At 41.9% G+C, this 23,592-nt stretch overlaps 1 protein-coding gene across 4 annotated transcripts; it reads left to right on the forward strand.

Annotated features, from left to right (window-relative positions):
- The first annotated feature begins 108 nt into the window (after positions 1-108).
- Positions 109-3,075, forward strand: ZBTB9 (zinc finger and BTB domain containing 9). Of its 4 annotated transcripts, none has more exons than XM_045543501.1 (2): positions 109-169; positions 542-3,075. In XM_045543501.1, the coding sequence occupies exon 2, from the start codon at positions 622-624 to the stop codon at positions 2,047-2,049; it is 1,428 nt and encodes a 475-aa protein (XP_045399457.1). In that variant the 5' UTR covers positions 109-169; positions 542-621; the 3' UTR covers positions 2,050-3,075. The 4 variants fall into 4 exon arrangements, with proteins under 4 accessions (XP_045399457.1, XP_045399459.1, XP_045399458.1 ...); XM_045543503.1 differs by having other exon boundaries at positions 112-148; XM_045543502.1 differs by having other exon boundaries at positions 130-173.
- Positions 3,076-23,592: the final 20,517 nt, after the last annotated feature.

Here is a 23,592-nt window from a genome sequence, read left to right on the forward strand (position 1 = left end):
CCGCCTCGTCTGCCTAACCAATCGCTACGAGGCTTGTAGACCACCGCCCCCAATTGGCTGCGGCCCTAGCCCCGCCCTGCGCATCCGGCGCCGGCGTCCGGCGGGGAGGCGGTGGCTTCCGGCCCGCTACGGCGCTGCGGCGGCTGAGGTTCGGCGAGCGGGTAGCCGCGTGGGTAACGGCGGGGGCGTGTCGGCGGAGAGGGCGGCCGGGCCGGGGCTCGCGGTGTCCCGGGGGCTGCGGGTTCCCGGGAGCCGGCTTCTGTGGGCACTGCGAGGCGGAGCGGAGTGGCGGGGCAGGAGCATTCCTGCGCCAGCGAGGTCAGGCTCGTGGCTGAAGGGCCTCCCCACCATCTTCCACAGGGTCTGGAAGTTGAATCCCCGGTTGGTGTTTTGTTGTTTTCGTTTTCTTGGTGGGCGGGACTGATGTGCAGAAACCCCTACTGACTGAAAAATAGCCAAATGGTGGGGGGAGAGTGGTTTGAGGGGACATGGTTCCCCCATTATCCAGCGCTTCTGTGACCTCCGTCTCTTTCCTCTACAGCCTTCATCCCGCGTGGAGTCTACCCCTAAGCCCCCAGCTTCTCTTCCCGATTCTCTGGGATCTCTCTTTGCGAGGAGGCCATGGATACCTCGACGCATTTGCCTCCTGTACCCCCCGCCTCGATCTGCACCCCAGCCCCACGGACAATACAGATCGAGTTTCCGCAGCATAGCTCAGCGCTGCTGGAATCCCTGAACCGCCACAGGCTAGAGGGAAAGTTCTGTGATGTGTCCCTCCTGGTGCAGGGCCGGGAGCTTAGGGCTCACAAAGCAGTGTTGGCTGCTGCCTCTCCTTACTTCCATGACAAGCTGCTTCTGGGGGATGCGCCCCGTCTCACCCTGCCAGGTGTTATTGAAGCCGATGCCTTCGAGGGGCTGCTCCAGCTCATTTATTCAGGGCGCCTCCGCCTGCCACTGGATGCTCTCCCTGCCCATCTCCTTGTGGCCAGTGGCCTTCAGATGTGGCACGTAGTAGATCAGTGCTCAGAGATTCTTAGAGAACTAGAAACTTCAGGTGGTGGAATTTCAGCCCGTGGAGCAACCTCTTACCATGCCCTTCTTTCCACCACATCCTCTCCAGGAGGCTGGTGCATTCGCTCTTCCCCTTTCCAGACCCCAGTGCAGTCCTCCGCTTCCACTGAGAGCCCGGCTTCTACTGAGAGCCCTGTGGGCGGGGAGGGAAGTGAACTGGGAGAGGTGTTACAAATTCAGGTGGAAGAAGAAGAGGAGGAGGAGGAAGAAGAAGAAGATGATGAGGACCAGGGGTCAGCTGTACTCTCTCAGACTCCTCAGTCTCAGAGAGTATCAGGGGGTTTAACCCATTCTCATGGATCCCACCCATTGCCCATAGCTGGTACTCCCCGCAGGCTTCCCGAGGGTGAGAGCACACCACTTGAGCTAACTGCCCCTCCTACTGCACTGCCCCCCAAAATCTTCTACATTAAGCAGGAACCCTTGGAGCCTAAGGAGGAGGTATCAGGAGGTGGAACTCAGTCTGGAGGAACAAAGGAGGATATCAAAGTGTTTCCTGGAGGGGACACTGAAGGGAACAGGGAGCTAGGGTTCTTGTTGTCCTCAGGAGGAGGGGCAACATCTGGGGGTGGGGGTCCATCTTGGAAACCAGTGGATCTTCATGGGAATGAAATCCTGTCAGGAGGTGGAGGACCTGGGGGAGCAGGGCAGGCCGTGCATGGGCCTGTGAAGCTAGGGGGGACACCTCCTGCAGATGGAAAACGCTTTGGTTGCTTGTGTGGGAAGCGGTTTGCAGTGAAGCCAAAGCGTGACCGGCATATCATGCTGACCTTCAGCCTTCGGCCTTTTGGCTGTGGCATCTGCAACAAGCGCTTCAAACTGAAGCACCATCTGACAGAGCACATGAAGACCCATGCTGGAGCCCTGCACGCCTGTCCCCATTGTGGCCGTCGGTTTCGAGTCCATGCCTGTTTCCTTCGTCACCGGGACCTATGCAAGGGCCAGGGCTGGGCTACTGCACACTGGACTTACAAGTGACTGCTGAGGCCGTATACACTAACTTCTAGGACAAGATAACCACTGCTGCTGATGGATAGTTCCCCCTTACTACCATGACACCTGAGTCCTGGATCTTGTAATCATGCCAAGAGGGTAGATATGTTATGGACTTCTTGCTCTTAGATATGAGCCTCTCAGCCTGCAGATTTGGAAACTCAGATTTCTCATCTCCCCCCAGGTTTTGGCTAACCACCCTACAGGAAAGTGGTTTACAGGCCTTATTTAAATTGATCACTTGCCCATAATGGACCTTCTTTTTGTAGTGGTGATATCCACTGAGGAAACCAGATTTCAAATTAGAAAGTTACTTGATGAGAGAAAAGTTAGAGCAAAAAGACAGTCATAAATGTTTTATTCAGTCTCCACAAGGAGTTAGCTGGTCTCCAGCTAGGGATACCCTTGACTCAGAGCTTGAATAATTCAGAGACAAAGCTTTTAAGTTTTTCTCTCTAAGCATTGTTGGAAATGTGAGCAGAGTTCCTTTTATGAACTTTTTTTTATTGTATCTTTCCAGAAACCCCTCAGATTGTACATTGCTTACTCACTAGCAGACACCTTCCCAACCCTTTTTTTATGTTGTAGTTGAGCACTTTAACAAACTGAGCATTCCATGTGTCATTCCTAGAACCCTCTTTAATAGAGAGTATTCCTTCAATAGCCTGTGCCTCTGGTCTACCTCTGACCACCACTGATAACTCATACATGGTCACAGTGACTGGATGTGATCAGTGAACTCAGGAGATGGCACTGACCTAAAGTGCTCTCAGGGTGGCACCACTGCTCTCTGAACAGTTGCCACGGTCAGAGGGACTCAGGGCTGAGACAGCACATGCTGAAGGCTTGAGAGTAACTTGCACAATGGGACCACACCACCTCCTTTCCCCTACTACCTACGCATGATAGAGACAGCCCCCCTGTGCAGAGGTGGAGGGGGAGATAATGGAATGGGGAGGCGGGTACTTGCGGTTACTTAATTTTTTCAAATAAACTGCCCTGAAATCTAAACTGGTCATGGACTGGATTGAGTAATTTGTGTGGGAGAGACAACGTGAGAACAGAGCTGCAGAGACTTGAGTGTGTTCCTTAAGCACCTGGGTTATGCTGATGGGGGAAGACTGGGATGATTTCACACTGGTTCAGAGAACACTGTCTTGGACTTAGGCCCTAACCTGCCACTGAATAACCTCGAGTAAGTTACTTTACCTTTCAGAGTCTGAATTATTACTTTTTTGTGTGGGGTGATGTGCACCACCTAACTGGTTCTGTGTCTTCCTTTTAAAAAGAGTTTTGTTCACATGATTTTTACCTATAATATTCCTGACTTAGTGTATTAGTTATAATGTTTGTTCGACAAACATTTGTTGCAAAGCGCTATGCTAGACCTTTTTATTATTAATATTATCTAACTCATAAATGCTGCAGTTCTTCAGGGCTCTATGCCGTCTTCTGACTTTTCACACTCCTGGGTGATTTTATCCATTCTCCTGAATTAAACCATTTAAATAGGGATGACCTTTTAATTTTATATCTCCAGTTTTCATGACCCCCAAACCCACTTAGATTTTTCCTGTCTTTCCTTTCTTCCTTCAACAATAAGTGACTTCTGAGTACCAGGCACTGATGAAGAGAGAAAGCATCAACAGGGGCTTGGACTTTGGGTCCTCTCTTTAAGAGACAGATATTTAAACCAGCCATGTAGATGCTTAATAGACATCTCAAACCCAACATGTCTCAAGCACTTTACCCCACCTCTAGCCAGCTCTCCTCCATAGTTTCCAGGTTTGGTAATGGTTCCACCATCCACCCAAATGCATAAAGTTGAAACTTGGGAGTGTTCCTTGACATTTGCTCTCTCACCTTCCATACCTGTCCTACCAATGCTGTCTCCTGAATATTTCAAATTGATGCACTCCCTCATCTCTACTACTACCACCACAGCCACCTAGCTGGTTTTGTGTCTTCCACCTTGCTTCCCTCTATATTTCACTTTACACATTATGGCCATAATGATCTTTCTTTCTTTCTTTTTTTTTTTTTGAGACAGAGTCTCACTCTGTTGCCCTGGCTAGAGTGCCATGGCATCAGCCTAGCTCACAGCAACCTCAAACTCCTGGGCTCAAGCAGTCCTGCCTCAGCCTCCCAAGTAGCTGGGACTACAGATATGTGCCGCCATGCCTGGCTAGTTTTTTTCTATATATATTTTTAGCTGTCCAAATCATTTCTTTCTACATTTTAGTAGAGACGGGGTCTCGCTCTTGCTCATCCTGATCTCGAACTCCTGACCTCGAGCGATCCTCCCACCTTGGCCACCCAGAGTGCTAGGATTACAGGCATGAGCCACCGCGCCCAGCCCATAGTGATCTTTCTAAAGCAAAAAATACTGTTTCACCACACTCTAGCTTAAACCTTTCATTGGCTTCCTTTGCTCTTTCCTGAAGTCCAAATGATCGGGTCCCAATAGGACCTCTATTATGTGCTCTGATAGCAATTACTTCCCCTTATCTTGGAATTTCCTTTATTCAATAAGTATTTGCTGACTACGCACTGTTATCCATTTTATGTGGATACTGCTCTAGGCACAATATACAGTGCCTATTCCCATGAGCTTATATTCCATTGCTGTAAAGGAAAAAAAAACAGGTAAGGTGGACAGTAACAGAAAAGGAAGACCTACTGTACACATTGAGCTAATGTTCAAAGGGAAAAAAAGATCCAGATATACAAAGGAGAGGATGAAGATGGTTCTATTTAATGGTAAAGTGTTTAGCAGATGCAAAGGCCAAGAAAGAGAGAGATTGGTGTATTCATCCAGGATACCAGTGGACCTGAAGCTACAGGGAAAGGGGGCTGGGTCATATAGAGCCTTTCAGATAATGAGAAGGAATTTCTTTTTTTTTTTTTTTTTTTGAGACAGAGTCTCACTCTGTTGCCCGGGCTAGAGTGAGTGCCGTGGCGTCAGCCTAGCTCACAGCAACCTCAAACTCCTGGGCTTAAGCGATCCTACTGCCTCAGCCTCCCGAGTAGCTGGGACTACAGACAGGCGCCACCATGCCCGGCTAATTTTTTTTTTCTACATATATTTTTAGTTGGCCAGATAATTTATTTTTATTTTTAGTAGAGACGGGGGTCTCACTCTTGCTCAGGCTGGTCTCGAACTCCTGACCTCGAGCGATCCACTCGCCTCAGCCTCGCAGAGTGCTAGGATTACAGGCGTGAGCCACCGCGCTCGGCCATGAGAAGGAATTTGATTTGGAATTGCAATGGAAAGACAATAAAGAATTTTAAGTAGGGGAGTAATGGTCTTTTAACATTTTAAAGAGATTCCTCTAGCTAGAATGAATATTGGATCATTAAGGTCAAGAGTGGAGGCAGAGAGATCAGACTATTTCAGTAGTGCAAGATGAGATAGATGGGTAAAGGCAGCTGATATGGAGAGAAGTAGATGAATTAAAGCTAGTATATTTGGAGAACTGAGAGGCAATTCTAATGGATTAATATAGAGATTCTGGAAAAGTAAAACAATCAAGGAAGGTATGTAGAGTTTTGGCTTGAGCAATTGAATTAGAGGTCATTTAATGAGTGAAAGGAATAGAAGAACTTGGGAGTAGATCAAGAGTTTTGTTTGAATCACTATAAGCTATCCAAGTGGGCAGTGGGATGTACTTGTGAAATGTTCTTCTCGATCAGAGTTTGGCAAATTTATTCTATAAAGGATCAAGTAGTCAATATTTTTGGCTTTCCATGCCATGAAGCAAAATCAAGGATATTAAGTACTTAAAAATAAAACAAGTTTCCATCAAGTTTTTATTGACAAAAATATAATAATTGGGTACAATTTTTGTAATATTTTTGCTTAATTGGGGTTCAAAGTTAGTGTTCCCTATCATCAAAGTCAATTGCAAATGTTCATCTGTTAATGCTAATCTATAATGAGATTTTTACATATTTCATCTTTGAAAATGTCTTTACACAGATAGGTACTGCCAAATACTGATGTCAGTCCAAGAGCATAAGATTTTAATTGGGATCGCTCGAGGTCAGGAGTTCGAGACCAGCCTGAGCAAGAGCGAGACCCCCGTCTCTACTAAAAATAGAAACAAATTAGCTGGCCAACTAAAATATATATAGAAAAAAATTAGCCGGGCATGGTGGCGCATGCCTGTAGTCCCAGCTACTCGGGAGGCTGAGGCAGTAGGATCACTTAAGCCCAGGAGTTTGAGGTTGCTGTGAGCTAGGCTGATGCCACGGCACTCACTCTAGCCAGGGCAACAAAGTGACACTCTGTCTCAAAAAAAAAAAAAAAAAAAAAAGATTTTAATTGGGCATATTCATTACATGGAAGACATTTATATAATTTTATTGTATTCTTCTCTTGATACTTGCCTTTTAGCATCTCATTACATTATAGATTAATCACCAATTGAAAGTTAAGTGGGGCCAGGCGTGGTGGCTCACACCTGTAATCCTAGCACTCTGGGAGGCTGAGGTGGGCTGATCCTTTGAGCTTAGGAGTTCGAGACCAGCCTGAGCAAGAGCGAGACCCCCGTCTCTACTAAATATAGAAAGAAATTAGCTGGACAACTAAAAATATATAGAAAAAGTTAGCCGGGCATGGTGGCGCATGCCTGTAGTCCCAGCTACTCGGGAGGCTGAGGCAGGAGGATTGCTTAAGCCCAGGAGGTTGAGGTTGCTGTGAGCTAGGCTGATGCCACGGCATTCTAGCCAGGGCAACAGAGCGAGACTCTGTCTCAAAAAAAAAATAATTAAATAATAAATAAAAGAAATATGGAAATTTCCTTTACACTTGCATTGAAGTCTGAAAAACCTGCTGGAACTGTAGTTTGAGCTCAGAAAATATATCTGCTGCAAATTTCTATGAAAATGGAGATCTTGCTTGTTTTAGCTTTTGATAGCACAGGGAGTATATAAAGAAATTTGACCATACCTGTGATTCAAACTACTTTAATAACGTTACTGTGGTATAAGTTTCACATGTAAGCACTCTTTTGCCTTGTAATGTTAGACTAAATTCCTCAAGAAACATTACCAAGTTTGGAGTCAAAGCTAATTTCTAAAGCCATTCAGTGTTTGATAATCATGTTTATATCAGTGTTCTCCAGAGAAGCGGAACCAGTAGGATACATGTATACGTATATTAAGAGATTTATTTTAAGGAGTTGGCCCACAAAATTGTGGTGGCTGGCAAGTCTGAAATCTGTAAGGCAGGCCAGCAGGCTGGAGACTCAGGCAGGATTTCTGTGTTACAATCTTAAGGCAGAGTTCCTTCTTGACCAGGAAACCTGTCTTTGCTCTTAAGGCCTTTGACTAGTTGGATGCAGCCTACCCACATCATTGACAGTAATTTTCTTTACTGAAAGTCAATTGATTGTAGATGTTAACCACATCTACAAGATACCTTTAAAGCAAGGATCCCCAGCCTATGGTGAGTTGTGTGATAATTTCATCATGTATTACAATGTAATAATAGAAATAAAGTACACAATAAATGTAATACAATGGAATCATCCTGAAACCATCCCCACCCTTACCTGTAGAAAAATTGTCTTCCATGAAAATGGTCCCTGGTACCAAAAAGGTTGGGAACCACTGCTTTAAAGAAATATCTAAACTAGTGTTTGACCAAAGAACCAAGCACCATGGCCCATCCAAATTGACACATAAAGTTTAACCATGACAAGTGGTTTAGGGTATGTTCACTATCAGCCCTGAGCTCAAAAAAATCTCAATAAAACTTTGCTGCCACTAAGCCATTGAATTGCTGCGTGGTAGGACAAGTCAGGATATTCAGCTTCTATTTCTGACAAAAACTGTTTTAGTTTAGGCTGCTATAAGAAATTACCATACATTGGTGGCTTAAACAACAAACATTTATTTCTCACAGTCTGGAAAGCCCCAGATCAAGATGCCAACAGATCTGGTGTCTGCTAAGGACTCCCTTCCTGGTTTGCAGATGGCTGTCTTCTCATCTCTTCACAGAAAGCTCTCTCATACCTCTTCTTATAAGGACACTAATCTCATTCATGAGGGCTCCACCTAGTTACCTAACTATGACCTAATTACCTCCCAAAGTCCCCACCTCCAAATACCATCACATTGTGGATTAGGCATCAACATATGAATTTTGGGGAGATTTAAACATTCATGTTTACAGGATTCATGATATTAAGGCCACGAGATGTGAATGAAGTTCACCGTTGACACACTGGTTCAATGACACGTGATAAATTCAAATATTTTCCAAAATATACCTACTGATGAATAATATAATGAATAACCATATGCTTTACATTTTCATGTGCCTTGTGAATATGCCCCCACTATGCCTCTTTCTTTACCATCATCACATGTAACACATCTTAGCAGGTTCCACTTCAGGTTCTACTGAATTGGTGTTTTCTCAACTTCTTTGAAAATATTATTGTAGCTGGGTGGCTCATGCCTGTAATCCTAGCGCTTTGGAAGGCTGAGGGAGGAGGACTGCTTGAGTCCAGGAGTTCAAGACCAGCCTAAGCAACATAGTGAGACCCCCAACTCCACATAAAATTTTTAAAAATTAGCCAGGCATGGTGGTGTGCACCTGTAGTCCCAACTACTCTGGAGGCTGAGGTAGGAGGGTCTCTTGAGGCCGGGAGTTTGAGGTTTCTGTGAGCTACAAAGATGCCACTGCACTCTAGCCTGGGTGACAGAGTGAGACAGTGTCTCAAAAAAATATATATGTATATTATACACACACACACAGTATGTATTAATTGTTTCACACATACTGATAGTGGCTCATTCTTCAGTCACTTCAAACTCCACATTGATTCCTTGAATAAACAACTAAGCAATGATAGTAGCATATGTCCACTCATCGAGAGCCAAGGAGAAACCACTTTTAATCATTGGCCTTGTTTTTTGGTTGACCATTACTGTTTATCCCAACGTCCTTAACTCCTCAAGTAGCTGTTGTTACTGAACAGCTAATAGTCTTAAACAAGTTTATTTTCTCTGGACACATTTCTTTGGCTTCTGTAATTACACATGATTTAGTTAACTCACAATTGATAAATAGTGTTCCTTACTTGGCTAACAAATGAGCTACTCAGAAACTTACTTTGATTCCAGCCTCATTTTAGTGTGTGTGTGTGTGTGTGTGTGTGTGTGTGTGTGTGTGTGTGTGTGTGAAGAAATTCTGCTGTGACATTTCCTTTTAAATTTTCTAATTTTTGGCCGGGCATGGTGGCTCACATGTGTAATCCTAGCACTCTGGAAGGCCGAGGCAGGCGGATGGTTTGAGGTTGGGAGTTCGAGACCAGCCTGAGCAAGAGCGAGACCCTGTCTCTACTAAAAATAGAAAGAAATTATCTGGACAACTAAAAATATATAGAAAAAATTAGCCGGGCATGGTGGCGCATGCCTGTAGTCCCAGCTACTCGGGAGGCTGAGGCAGTAGGATCACTTAAGCCCAGGAGTTTGAGGTTGCTGTGAGCTAGGCTGACGCCACGGCACTCTAGCCAGGGCAATAGAGCGAGACTCTGTCTCAAAAAAGAAAAAAAAAAAAAAATTTCTAATTTTTCTGACTGTTGCTTTCTTGTAAGTTGAGAACACTGTGATGACTACTAAGTCTTTAATGTCAATGTATATTTATTCTTTTAACACAACTATAGTGTTACTTCATAATAAAAAAATGCTTTGCCGTCTAATTCAGTAACAAAATAATCCACTCTCAACTGTGCCGTAAAAGCATGACATTCACAGTCCACTTTTCTCTTTTTTTTGTTTTGACAAAATGGGTATGCACTGGTAATAAAAAATAAAAGTGGTACAGCGATATGTGTAACACTTAACACTGTTAAGTTGTAACAGCATACTGCAACTCTTAGCGCACCATAACAGCAACGCCAAGTGATGAGAGTCACACATGATCCCTATCACAGCTACCCGACTGTGCTGTGAAACCAGACAGGTAATGCCTGAACAAATCAGCACAGCTATGTTCCAACAAAACTTTGTGGACAATGAAATTTGACTTTCATATAATTGTCACGTGTCACAAAATATTATCTTTTTTTGATTTTTTTCCCAATCACTTAAAAATGTAAAAGCTATTTTTCAGCTTTGGGGCCATTTACAAGCAGGTGAGAGGCCAGATTTTGGTTTGCCTATAAACCCGCTCTAAACGCGTAAGCTCAGTGAGGACAGGGGCATTGCTGCTATTTGCGTTCCTAGCCCCTACCACGACGTCTGGCCTGTGGCATGCACTCCGCAAATATTACACAGTGGATGAATGAAAGAGTGAATGAACAGTCAGTCCACTGGTATGTAGAGACTAGCCCTGTTTTCATCTCACTTGAAAACACTTATTATTCCATTATGTCGCGTGCTTCCATTTCCTTGCTCAGCAGCCTTGAGGAAATCACTTTATCCCTCTGAGTTGTGGCAGTCCAAATTGCGAAACAGGGATAATAATACCCTCCTCATAAGGTTCTTAGAATCATCAAATGAGGTAAATGTATGCATTTTTTTGTTTTGTTTTGTTTTGTTTGAGACAGAGTCTCACTCTGTTGCCCGGGCTAGAGTGAGTGCCGTGGCATCAGCCTAGCTCACAGCAGCCTCAGACTCCTGGGCTTAAGCGATCCTACTGCCTCAGCCTCCCGAATAGCTGGGACTACAGGCATGCGCCACCATGCCCGGCTAATTTTTTTTTTCTATATATATTTTTAGTTGGCCAGCTAATTTGTTTCTATTTTTAGTAGAGACGGGGGTCTCACTCTTGCTCAGGCTGGTCTCGAACTCCTGACCTCGAGCAATCCACCCGCCTCGGCCTCCCAGAGTGCTAGGATTACAGGCGTGAGCCACCGCGCCCGGCAAATGTATGCATTTTAATAATGTGTTATAAAACTAAACATGAATTTCTTATACATGTTTCTTGTGCAAATGTGTGAGAGTTTCTCTAGGGTGTACATCTAGGAGGAATTGCTAGGTTTAGGTGGTGCTCCCCTTCCATCACGTAGTGTTACTGGAAAACAGCTCCCCAGACAAAGACTACATGTCCTAGCTCCCCTTGATGGATCTAAGTGGGGCTATGTGACTAGTTCTGGCTAGTGGAATATAAGCAGAAATGAAATGTGTCCCTTTAAGACTGAAGTGGTTGAGCATCTAGAATACCTTTCCCATTCCCGCTTCCCTTTCTGTGACCTTGGAGGCCACAAAATGAAGATGATGATGTCACAAGATGGAAGGATCCACAATTCTTTTTTTGTTGTTGTTTCTTCTATAATGAGGCTAACAAATCCAGGATTCTTGAGTCACCATTGATGGCAGATTGCCCAGGAGAGCCACCTGGACTTTGAATGAGCAAGAAATAAACTTGTATTGTATTAAGCAATTGAGATTTGGGGACTTGTTTGTTACAGCATTTGACTACCAGGACCAATATACACATGTTGCAAATGTATCTGTGTTTTGTCTTTTCACTTTGTTTATGATATTTTTTACATAGAGGTTTTAATTTTACTGCCACAGAATATATCAATCCCTTATTTGTCTGGTTTGTGTTTCTATATCCTTTTTAAAATTTTTTCTGAAAAACAGAAATACAGAATCACTATTTTTCAACCCCTAAGGAAATAACTGACTGATTGAGAAAGATCTTCAGTGGGTGAAACCATTAAGTGAAAAGTTGATAGAGAACTTTAGAATGGAGAAATCAGGCTGTCACCACCTAAATCCTCTATTCTTAGCTTCACTAGCAGTGGGGAAGATCAGATATGTGCCTCCTGATGTGATATAATTTCAAGTGCACAACACCAACTATGAAGTATTATTGTCAGAAAAGGTGAAACTGAACCTGATTAACGTTCGGTTATAGCAAGCATAGGCAGGAGAGAAATACATTAAGTAAAATCAGAGCTGGGCATGTGGCTCACACCTGTAATCCCAGCACTTTGGGAAGCAAAGGCAGTAGGATCACTTGAGGCCAGGAGTTTGAACCCAGCCTGGGCAACATAGCAAGACCCCGTCCTACAAAAAAAATAAGACTTAGGAGATGTAACAATCAAATGTATTATGTGGACCTTGTTTTATCTTGCTTTGAACAAACCAATTTAGACAGACATTTTTGGTACAATTGGGGAAATTTAAACATGAACTGAATGTTAGATAATACCAAGAAAGTATCATTAATTTTGTTAAATGTGAGAATGGCCTTGCAGGTAGAAAATGTCTATATATTTAGGGACACATAGTAGGTAGGAAGGGCTGAAATGACATGAGGTCTGGGATTTCAGCAAAAAGAAAAAAATGAAAGAGAGAGGGAGGAAAGAACTAAAAAAGAAGAAGAAAGGGAAAAGATAGATGAAGTAAATGCAGCAGATGCTTAACATTTGTTGAATCTGGATAATGAGTACATAGGCATTCATCATAAAATTCTCTCGACTTTTGTGTATTAAATTTTCATAATATGGCCGGGCATGGTGGCTCACGCCTATAATCCTAGCACTCTGGGAGGCCGAGGCGGGTGGATCGCTCGAGGTCAGGAGTTCGAGACCAGCCTGAGCGAGACCCCGTCTCTACTAAAAATAGAAAGAAATTATATGGACAACTAAAAATATATACAGAAAAAATTAGCTGGGCATGGTGGCACATGCCTGTAGTCCCAGCTACTAGGGAGGCTGAGGCAGAAGGATTGTTTGAGCCCAGGAGTTTGAGGTTGCTGTGAGCTAGGCTGACGCCACGGCACTCGCTCTAGCCCGGACAACAAAGTGAGACTCTGTCTCAAAAAAAAAAAAAAATTTCATAATATTAAGTATTTTCTACCCCCAAGTCATAAAGATAGTCTTTCATATTTTCTTTTTTCTTTCAAAGGCACCAAAGCTGTTGCATCACCATATTTTCTTCTAAAAGTTTTAAAATTGTGTTTTTAACAATTCATTACCTGAAATCAATTTTCATGTATAACAAATGGTAAGGATGTAGTTTTACTTTATTTCCATAGGAATTAACAATTTTCCAAGCATCATCAGTTAAACACTCCATCTTTTCTTTATTGACCTATAGAACTACTTATTTTATAAATCTGATTTCCATATATGCATGGGTCTAATTCCTTGATCTCTATTTTATTCCATTGGTTATTTGTGTTTTGCTCTTATACCACATGGTCTTAACTATGATAGTTTTGTATTTTATAGCAAGTTTGATATTTGATAAGACGAAATTTGGGATCTTTTGTGTATATTATACAATCTTTTGTGTTAAAGAAAGGGATGATAAGATATATTCATATTTGCTTGAATACACATAAACAATGGAAGGATATATTAAAAAATAATGTCTACCGTGTGTGTGTGTGTGTGTGTGTGTGTGTGTGTGTGTGTATGTGTGTGTATAGGAAATAGGAACTGGTCTGATGGGTGACCAGAATGGAATACAGACTTTTCATTGCATACTTTTTCATATTTTTACAAAATTTGAACCACAATATATAAATTTTAAAATTTTATCTCATTAAAAATTATATTAGAAAGCAGAAAATAATAATAAAGATAAAACACAGACTTAATTTTTTAAACAATGATACCAAGTTCTCCAGTGATAGTTTTTAATTGCATTGGTTATTTTTAATTTATGCTCTAAATCATGTTGAATATATATTTTAGAAATTTATTTAAAATCTAAAAGGGATTATTTCTTAAAGCCAGTTAGTAAGTAGCTAAAACCAGACCTATTTAAAAAAAACTATAGGTTAAATCATGTTGTAACATGAATGGTAATAAGATCTTCAAATATATGCTCAAATGTATATGAGAATGTACTTTCCAGTAACTTGAAAGTTTAGTCAAAACAATTTTTATAGAATCTGAAAACTTTAATTAAGAATGAAAACATAGCCAGCCGCGGTGGCTCACGCCTGTAATCCTAGCACTCTGGGAGGCTGAGGTGGGAGTATCAGTCAAGGTTAGGAGTTCAAGACCAGCCTGAGCAGGAGCAAGATCCCATCTCTACTAAAAACAGAAAGAAATTAGCTGGACAACTAAAAATATATAGAAAATATTAGCTGGGCATGTGGTGCATGCTTGTAGTCCCAGCTACTTGGGAGGCCGAGGCAGGAGGATCACTTGAGCCCAGGAGTTTGAGGTTGCTGTGAGCTAGGCTGATGCCATGGCACTCACCCTAGCTCGGGCAACAGAGTGAGACTCTGTCTCAAAAAAAAAAAAAAAGAAAAAAGAATGAAAATATATTGAAATAATAAAGGAAAAGAGAGTCTGGCCAAATATTCAAATACTGCCCAAAGGGAAATCATTATAGTTTTATTTATATATATTTTTAGTTTTATTTTAAAAAAATTTGAGACAGAGTCTCACCTTGTTGCCCGGACTAGAGTGAGTGCTGTGGCATCAGCCTAGCTCACAGCAACCTCAAACTCCTGGGCTCAAGCCATCCTCCTGCCTCAGCCTCCCGAGTAGCTGGGACTACAGGTGCGAGCCACCACACCTGGCTAATTTTTCTGTTTTTAGTAGAGACGGGGTCTCGCTCTTGCTCAGGCTGGTCTTGAACTCCTGAGCTCAAGTGATCTTCCAGCCTGGGTCTCCCAGAGTGCTAGGATTACAGGTGTGAGACACTGCGCCCAGGCCTGAAAGCAGAGACTCTTATTAGTTACTTGTACACCCATGTTCATAGCAACATTATTCACAATAGCCAAAAGGTGGAAGACACTTAAGTTTCCATTGATGAACAAATGGATACACAAGTTTTATTCCACTTTTATGACTGGCTTAATCATAAGTGTATATAATTCCACTTATATGAGGGACCTAGAGTAATCACATTTATAGTGACAGGGAATAGAATGGTGGTTGCCAGGAGTTGGGGAACGAGGAAATGGGGAGTTACTGTTTGAGTGTGGAGCTTTCAGTTTGGGAAGATGAAAAAAGTTCAGGAGATGGATGGTGGTGATGGGTACACAACAATATGAATGTACTTAATGCCACAGAACTATACACTTAAAAATGGTAAATTTTATGTGTATTTTGCCACAATAAAAAAAGAGAAACAAACTCCTAATGAACTAACAGATCTAGGCATCAAATATCAGCCACTGCTAACATCACACAAATAAAAAGACAACCAGATGTTATGTCCCTCTTATGGAAAACATCACCACCACCTATAAATTAGTCTTGCCAAAAATATCGAACTTGAATCTGATCAAGCCTCAAGATCTAACTACAAGGCTGGGCGCAGTGGCTCACGCCTGTAATCCTGGCACTCCGGGAGGCCAAGGCGGGGAATTGCTTGAGCTCAGGAGTTCCAGGCCAGCCTGAGCAAGAACAAGACCCCATCTCTACAAAAAAATAGAAAAATTAGCCAGACGTGGTAGCTCGCACCTGCAGTCCCAGCTACTCGGGAGGCTGAGGCAGGAGGATGGCTTGAGCCCAGGAGTTTGAGGTTGCTGTGAGCTAGGCTGACACCATGGCATTCACTCTAGCCTGGGCAACAGAGTGAGACTCTGCCTCAAAAAAAAAAAAAAAAGAAAGAAAGAAAGAAAAGGGGCCCTTGTCTTTTGATGCCATTGGTTATTTATAGCCAGATATATTTATCTATAATTATGAGTTGAATAAAAATGTTAAATATATACACATATGTGAGCTCTAGATAAGTACACATTAATAAATTAAAATTGACTATACTCAATTTAAAGAAAGATTGAGAAATAAATTTGGAAATAGTTATTTATACACTTTAAGAATGTTTAATCAGAAATGTCATATTACAAACAGATAGTTCTGGTCCATGTTCATAAATAAAACTATTCTTACTTTCTTGACTCTTAAAAATAAAATAATCACTTGCTCTATGTATTGATGTAGAAAGATCTCCAGTATATATTGTTGAGTGAAAAAAGGAAAGTGCAAAACAGTATACAAAGCATGCTATGTTTTGTATGAGAAATGGTGGGGGTGTCGAAAAAATAAGAAAGGTTTAATATCTGCTTATATTTGTAAAAAGAAGCACTGATAGAATAAACGAGAGCCAATAAAAATGGGAGAGGAGTTAAGAACCAATTTGCCAGGCATAGTGGTGCATGCCTGAAAGTCCAAGCTACTCTGGAGGCTGAGGCAAGACAATCGTTTGAGCCCAGGAGTTTGAGGTTACAGTGAACTATGATGATGCCACTGCAGTCTAGCATGGGTGACAGAGTAAGACCCTGTCTCAAAAAAAAAAAAAAAGAGAGAGAGAACCAAGACTTTACATATACTTTAAGACTCTTCTATACATACTTTGGTTTGTATACTTTGAGTCATGTAATTCCATTACCTGACCCAAAAATGAAAGTAAAATTTTAAAAATTCATTTCATTTGAAAACAAATAAATGAACTGAACCATATCAACTTGGAAACATAATCACATATAGAAAGAGTTACTTCAAGAGACCTTACATCTTTAATAAGACATATTTTAAGGATAAAAAAAGCTCCAACTTTAAACTCTTACACACATACTTACGTATATTAATATATATATATTTTTTAAGAGACAGGGTCTCACTCTTGTCTCCCACGCTGGAGTGCAGTGGTGAGATCATAGCTCACTGCAGCCTTCAACTCCTGGGCTCAAGTGATCCTCCTGCCTCAGCCTCCAGAGTAGCTGGGCTAATTTTTCTCACTTTTTGTAGAGACAGGGTCACACTATGTTGCCCAGGCTGGTGTCAAGCTCCTGGCCTTAGGCAAACCTCCTGCCTTAGCCTCCCAAAGTGCTGGGATTACAGGTTTGAGGCACCATGCCTGGCTAAGCTCTAATATGTTAAACTCCCTTACATTTTATTTTATTTTATTTTTCTTTCTTTTTCAGTTAATGAAATGATCATGAAAAACTCCCTTAAATTTTAAACTTCTCTCAGAGGTAATATTGCTTGTAGTATTATTAGTGCTGGAATTTTATTGAGACAGAGTCTCACTCTGTTGCCCTTGGGTAGGGTACAGTGGGCTCACTGTAGCTCATAGCAACCTCCAACTCCTGAGCTCTAAGCGATCCTTCTGCCTCAGCCTCCTTGGTAGCCAGGACTACAGGTGCACACCTTAACACCTGGTTGTTTTTTTTTTTTCCCCACTTCTTTTTTTTTTTTCTTTTTCTTTTTGGTAGAGACAGGGTCTCTCTCTTGCTCAGGCTGGTCTCAAATTCCTGAACTCAAGCGATCCTCCCTCCTCTGCATCCCAGAGTGCTAGGATTACAGGCGTGAGCCACCACACCTGGAATTTTAAAAATATATTATTTCTCATAAATAAAGGACATAAGTAATTATATTAATAACATAAGGAATCAGTATTTTTAGTATAAGAGAAAAATATATAGTTATATAATCAAAGAAACTAAATGAAAACACAATAATGTTAAATTGAATTGAAAAATCCCTGTTAACTCATTGTCTTTAATATGCATTTTGTGGTCCTGCCCACTGAAAATGGACTAGAAGCAATGAGCATCCCTAGGGCCCAGGGTGTGATCTCTAATACCATTCCACATTAAAACAAAGTATGGCTTGGAGGAACTGCTGATATCACATCTGGGGCCGGCAATTTTCAGGGTGAGCCTGGGACTCCTTTTCATGTTCAGAAGCATGAAAGCTTTAGAAGCAAATGTCATATTAAAAGGACCCAGGAGCCCATATGAAGGTGTCTCCACTGAACAAAATTTTGACAGTCTGAGCAACTAAAACAGTAATGATTATATTGAACACATTGACTTGATGAAATTAGTTCATAATGATACTTAAAAGGAGAGTAAGTCACAAAGTCTCATTTATTACCATTTAAGGCAACTATTAAAACAATTCCTTACTTTGAAAATTGGTACAGAGAAAATATTAAGCATTTATTTTGCTCTTCCAGTAAAATTTTATTTTAGGATAACCAAACAGTTGATGAGTAAAACCTTCACAGATTTGTAAATAAATTTGAAAGAAATAAAAGCACTGGGAAAACAATTTCACAAACTCCAATGAAATTATTCATTTGGGCAAGGATTATCATTTGGTGTTGAAATCAATAGATGATTGATTGTTGTGGACATTCATATAGAGCCAAAATAACGCCACAAAGATTACTTTCTATTCCCAAGAGGAAAAGTATTAACTGTAAGTGGAGTGATCAGACTGTCACCACCCTAACCCAGGGGTCAATCTTAGTCCCACAAATGGTTGATCATATTTCTCTTCTTGTGGAAGGCAACACAAAGTACACATTAATATGGTGGCTGCATGACTTCATTCTTTCTAGTAACTTTTTTTTTCTTTTGAGACAGAGTCTTGTTCAGTCACCCTGGGTAGAATGCAGGGACATCATCGTAGCTCACAGCAACCTCAAACTCCTGGGCTCAAGCGACCCTCCTGTTTCAGCTTCCTGAGTAGCTGAGACTATAGGCATGCGCTACCATGCCCAGCCAATTTGTTTCTATTTTTTCAATAGAGGTGGGGTCTCACTCTTGCTCAGGCTGGTCGCGAACTCCTGAGCTCAAGTGATCCTCCTGCCTCGGCCTCCCAGAGTGCTAGGATTACAGGCATGAGCCACTGCGCCCGGCCAAGGTCAGAAGTTTGAGGTTGCACTGAGCTCTGATGATGTCACTGCACTACAGCCTGGGTGACAAAGCGAGGCTCTGTCTTAAAAAAAAAAAAATGGACAAGGGACAACAAATGTTGGCAAAGGTGTGGAGAAAAGGAAACCCTAGTACATTGTTGGTGGGAATGTAGATTGGTACAGCCATTATGGAAAACAGTATGGAAGCTCCTAAAAAAATAAAAAATAGAGCTACTATATGACCCAATTCCTTTTCTGAGTATATACCCAAAGGAGATGAAATCACCACCATGTAAAGATATCTGTACTCCTATATTCATAGCAGCATTATTCACACTAGTGATTTTAAATTGTAGTAAAATACACATAACATAAAATTTATTATTTTAGTTATTTTAAAGTAATATAGTGGTACTAAGTACATCCAAAATGCTGTGCAACCATCACTATTATAAAGTTCCAGAACTTTTTCATCACCCCAAACAGAATTCGAGGTTCATTTATATTGTAGAATACATTAGTACTTCATTCATTTTTATGGCTGAATAATATTCCATTGTATGTATATACCATATTTTATTTATCCATTCATTCACCAATGGCCTTTGGATTGTTTTTGCCTTTTAGCTATTGTGAATAATGCCTCTATGAACATGAGTGTACAGATATCTGTTCCAGCCCCTGCTTTCAATTCCATAAGTGGAATTATTGGATCATATGGTAATTGTATGTTTAATTATTTTTTAAGAGATAAAGTCTTGCTATATTGCCCAGGCTGGACTTGAACTCCTGGGCTCAAGTGATCCTCCTGTCTCAGCCTCCTGAGTAGCTGAGACTATGGGTGCGTGCTCCCATGCCCAGCTTATGTTTGATTCTTTGAGGAAGTGACATACTGTTTTGCACGGCAGATGCACCATTTTACATTCCCACCAGCAATGCACTTTGGCCCATTTTTTCTTTTCTTTTTTTTTTTTTTTTTGAGACGGAGTCTCACTCTGTTGCCCAGGCTAGAGTGAGTGCCGTGGCGTCAGCCTAGCTCACAGCAACCTCACACTCCTGGGCTCAAGCAATCCTCCTGCTTCAGCCTCCCGAGTAGCTGGGACTACAGGCATGCGCCACCATGCCCGGCTAATTTTTTCTATATATAATATATATATATATGTTTTTAGCTGTCCGTATAATTTCTTTTCTATTTTTAGTAGAGACGAGGTCTCGCTCTTGCTCAGGCTGGTCTCGAACTCCTGAGCTCAAACAATCCACCCGCCTCGGCCTCGCAGAGTGCTAGGAATACAGGCGCGAGCCACCGCACTGGGCCTGGCCCATTTTTTAATTGGGTTTTTGTTTTTTGGATGTTGAATTTTGTAAGAGTCCTTTACATAGTTTGAATACTAGACCCTTATCAGATATATAATTTACAAATACTTCCTCCCATTCTATGGGTTATCTTTTCACTTTCTTGATAGTGTCTTTTGATGCACAAAAGTTTTTACTTTTGATGATGTCCAACTTATCTATTTTTTCTTTTGTTGCTTGTGATTTTGGCGTCATGTTTAAGAAACCATTGCCAAATCTGAGATCATGAAGATTTCTCCCTAAGTTCCCTTCTAAGAGTTGTATAGTTTTAGCTCTTATTGCACACACCTGCAGTTCCAGCTACTCAGGAAGCTGAGGCAGGTGTGTGCCACCACTCCTGACTTTTTTTCATTTTGTAAGAGATGAGGCCTTGCTATTTGCCCAAGATGGGCTCAAACTCCTGGCCTCAAACTAACCTCCCACCTCAGCCTCCCAAGTCACTGGGATTAAAGGCATGAGCCACCACATCCAGCTGAGCCTGTCTTTTTTGTTCCTGATTTTAAAGAGATATATCTCAAGTTTTCCATTAAGTATAATATTTTCTGAAGGTTTTTGATAGACAATCTTTACCAAGTAAAGGAAGTTTCCTTCTACTTTTAGTTTGCTATCTTTCTTTCTTTCTTTTAAGGGATAGGGTCTTGCTATGTTGCCCAGGCTGGTCTCAAACTCTTGGGCTCAAGTGATCCTCCCATCTCAGCCTCCGAAACTAAGTTTTTTTAATATGAAAAATCTTTGGAATCATTTCTGAAAATATATATAGCAGAATATTGTTTATTCAATATGTCTGGGATCTGACCTATTCTAGATTGTTTCTAGGGTTTAGATATCTTAACTCCAAAAAAAGCAGTGATTAAAACATACATATATGGCCTGGTGCGGTGGCTCACGCCTGTAATCCTGCACTCTGGGAAGCCAAGGCGGGAGGATTGTTGAGCTTGGGAGTTCAAGACCAGCCTGGGCAAGAGTGAGAGCCCATCTCTACTGAAAGTAGAAAGAAATTGGCTGGACAACTAAAAATATATAGAAAAAGTTAGCCGGGCATGGTGGCGCATGCCTATAGTCCCAGCTACTTGGGAGGCTGAGGCAGCAGGATTGTTTAAGCCCAGGAGTTTGAGGTTGCTGTGAGCTAGGCTGATGCCACTGCACTCTAGCCCAGGCAACAGAGCGAGACTCTGTCTCCGAAAAAGAAAAAAAAAGAGTGTGGAGAAAGATCAGATTTGGCACTGGCTGTAACCCAAGGTGCGAGTGGAGCAGCAGCTCAGCCTGCGGGGCTGTCTGCTCTTGCCTAGGGCTTTCTGATTTCCCTTTTTGGTCTGTGTGTCTGGAGTGGTTCCTTCTAAGTGGTAAGAGTACCCAGTAGAGGTTGTTCTGTTGTGTTAAAGAAGTCTGGAAGGAGCGGTTCCAGGCAGCCTGGTGAAGCTATCAGTGGCCCAGGCTCCTTCTGTTTTTTCTGCTGTTGTCCTCAGTATGTGGCTTCTTCAAGGTCACATCATGGTCAGAAGGTGGCCACTGTAGCTCCAGCCATCACATCCACATTCCAGGCAGGAAGAAAGAGAAAGCTAAGTCAGCTCCCCTTAAAGCGGCACTTCTCAAACTTTAATGCATGTGTAACTCAACAGGGATTTTTCTTTTTCTTTTTTTTTTTTTTTGAGACAGAGTCTCACTCTGTTGCCCGAGCTAGAGTGCGTGCTGTGGCGTCAGCCTAGCTCACAGCAACCTCAAACTCCTGGGCTCAAGCCATCCTCCTGCCTCAACCTCCCGAGTAGCTGAGACTACAGGCATGCGCCACCATGCCCGGCTAATTTTTTCTGTATATTTTTAGTTGTCCAGCTAATTTCTTTCTATCTTTAGTAGAGATGGGGTCTTGCTCTTGCTCAGGCTGGTCTTGAACTCCCGAGCTCAAAGGATCCTCCCGCCTTGGCCTCCCAGAGTGCTAGGATTACAGGCGTGAGCCACCGCGCCCGGCCCTCAACAGGGATCTTATTAAAATAGGGATTTAGATTCAGTGTGTCTGGGCTGGGGCCCAATATTCTGCCTTCTCATAAAGTACCACACTTTGAGTAACGAGGCTTTAAAGAACTTTCTGGAAGCGCTGTTCAGTGACTTCTGCTTTCATTTTATTGGCCAAAACTGTTTCAAATAAACAGCCCAGTTGGCAGCCATTGAAAATTGCTTGGTGTGGGAAACACCCCCCCATATCTGTGTCAGAAATGAAGTGTTGTGGAAGTATTGAATGTCATGAGAGAGAGTGTAGAACAAAGCTGTTTTTCCTATATGGCTTTCAGAAGAGGTTGGACAATGTTCTGAAGGGCCAAGAAAGACCAGCCCTCCTGCTTGGCCTTGTCATATGCTCACCTGTTACATGCAGCCTGGCATGCTGTTTTAACTCCAGATGTAAATCTCCAAGATCCTGTGGATCTATAATTACGTCAAAATAAAAAGCTTAAAAAAGTCTCCAAGATGCTGATCCACCAGTAAAAAGATATTCTTAAGACATTCTTGGTCATCAAGAGCAAATAGGTGAAACAAGAATGGCAGAATGTTTATAACTGTGGTTTACTCTTTCTACTTTTATGAATCTTTGACATTTTTCAAGAAAAATTTGTTAAAGTTTTTAAAAAATTGAAAAATATCTAGAATATATGAATAATTCCTACAATTCAATGACAAACAATCCAGTTAAAAAAAATGACCAAAGGACTTGAATAGATTTTTCTCCAAAGAAGATATACAAATAACCAATACGAACATGAAAAAATGTTCAACATCAATAATCATTAGGCCAGCCTGAGCAAGAGTGAGACCCCGTCTCTATTAAAAATAGAAAGAAATTATCTGGACAACTAAAAATATATAGAAAAAATTAGCCAGGCATGGTGGCACATGCCTGTAATCCCAGCTACTTGGGAGGCTGAGGCAGGAGGATTGCTTGAGCCCAAGAGTATGAGGTTGCTGTGAGCTAGGCTGACGCTACGGCACTCTAGCCCAGCAACAGAGTGAGACTCTGTCTCAAAAAAAAATAATAATAATAATCATCATTAGGGAAATGCAAATCAAAACCACAATAAGATACCAGTGCACATCCATTAGGATGGCCATTATTAAACAAAAAACAAAGCCAAAAACTTCCCAGAAAATAACAATTGTTGGTGAGGATGTAGGTTGGAACAGGAATGCATGGCGGGACTGTGAAATGGTACAGCTTCTAAGAACCTAGGAATAAAAACAAAACCAGAGTGCGCTTGCTCATTTCTCACTTACAGCAATCAACGCAGAAGACTTCTGTGATCTCTGGTCACCGAGAAGTATGTGGCGATTTCTCCCCACCAGCAACTAATCAATCGTTTCTGCAGGGAACACCAGCTGCCTGTCCTCTGATTCAATTTCAACCCTCTCCACCTGGAGATAGCATCAGATTCCGCAGGTTGAGGGCTCAATGCCAGAAGCCCCACTTCTGAGGCCAATCGCAAGCCCCAGGTTGTTTTACCTGTGCTTCTGGCCTACGGATTATAAACTGGGGTTTTCCATGACCCCCTCTTTGGGTTCTGTTAATTTGCTGAGTGGCTCGCAGAAATCAGGGAAGCACTTGCT

Source organism: Lemur catta, chromosome 2 (genome assembly GCF_020740605.2).
Source record: "Lemur catta isolate mLemCat1 chromosome 2, mLemCat1.pri, whole genome shotgun sequence".
Classification (NCBI taxonomy): Eukaryota; Metazoa; Chordata; class Mammalia; order Primates; family Lemuridae; genus Lemur; species Lemur catta.

What these genes read in the sequence shown, in the direction of transcription:
- ZBTB9 (XM_045543501.1), top strand. Translation starts at nt 622, where the DNA reads ATGGATACCTCGACGCATTTGCCTCCTGTACCCCCCGCCTCGATCTGC.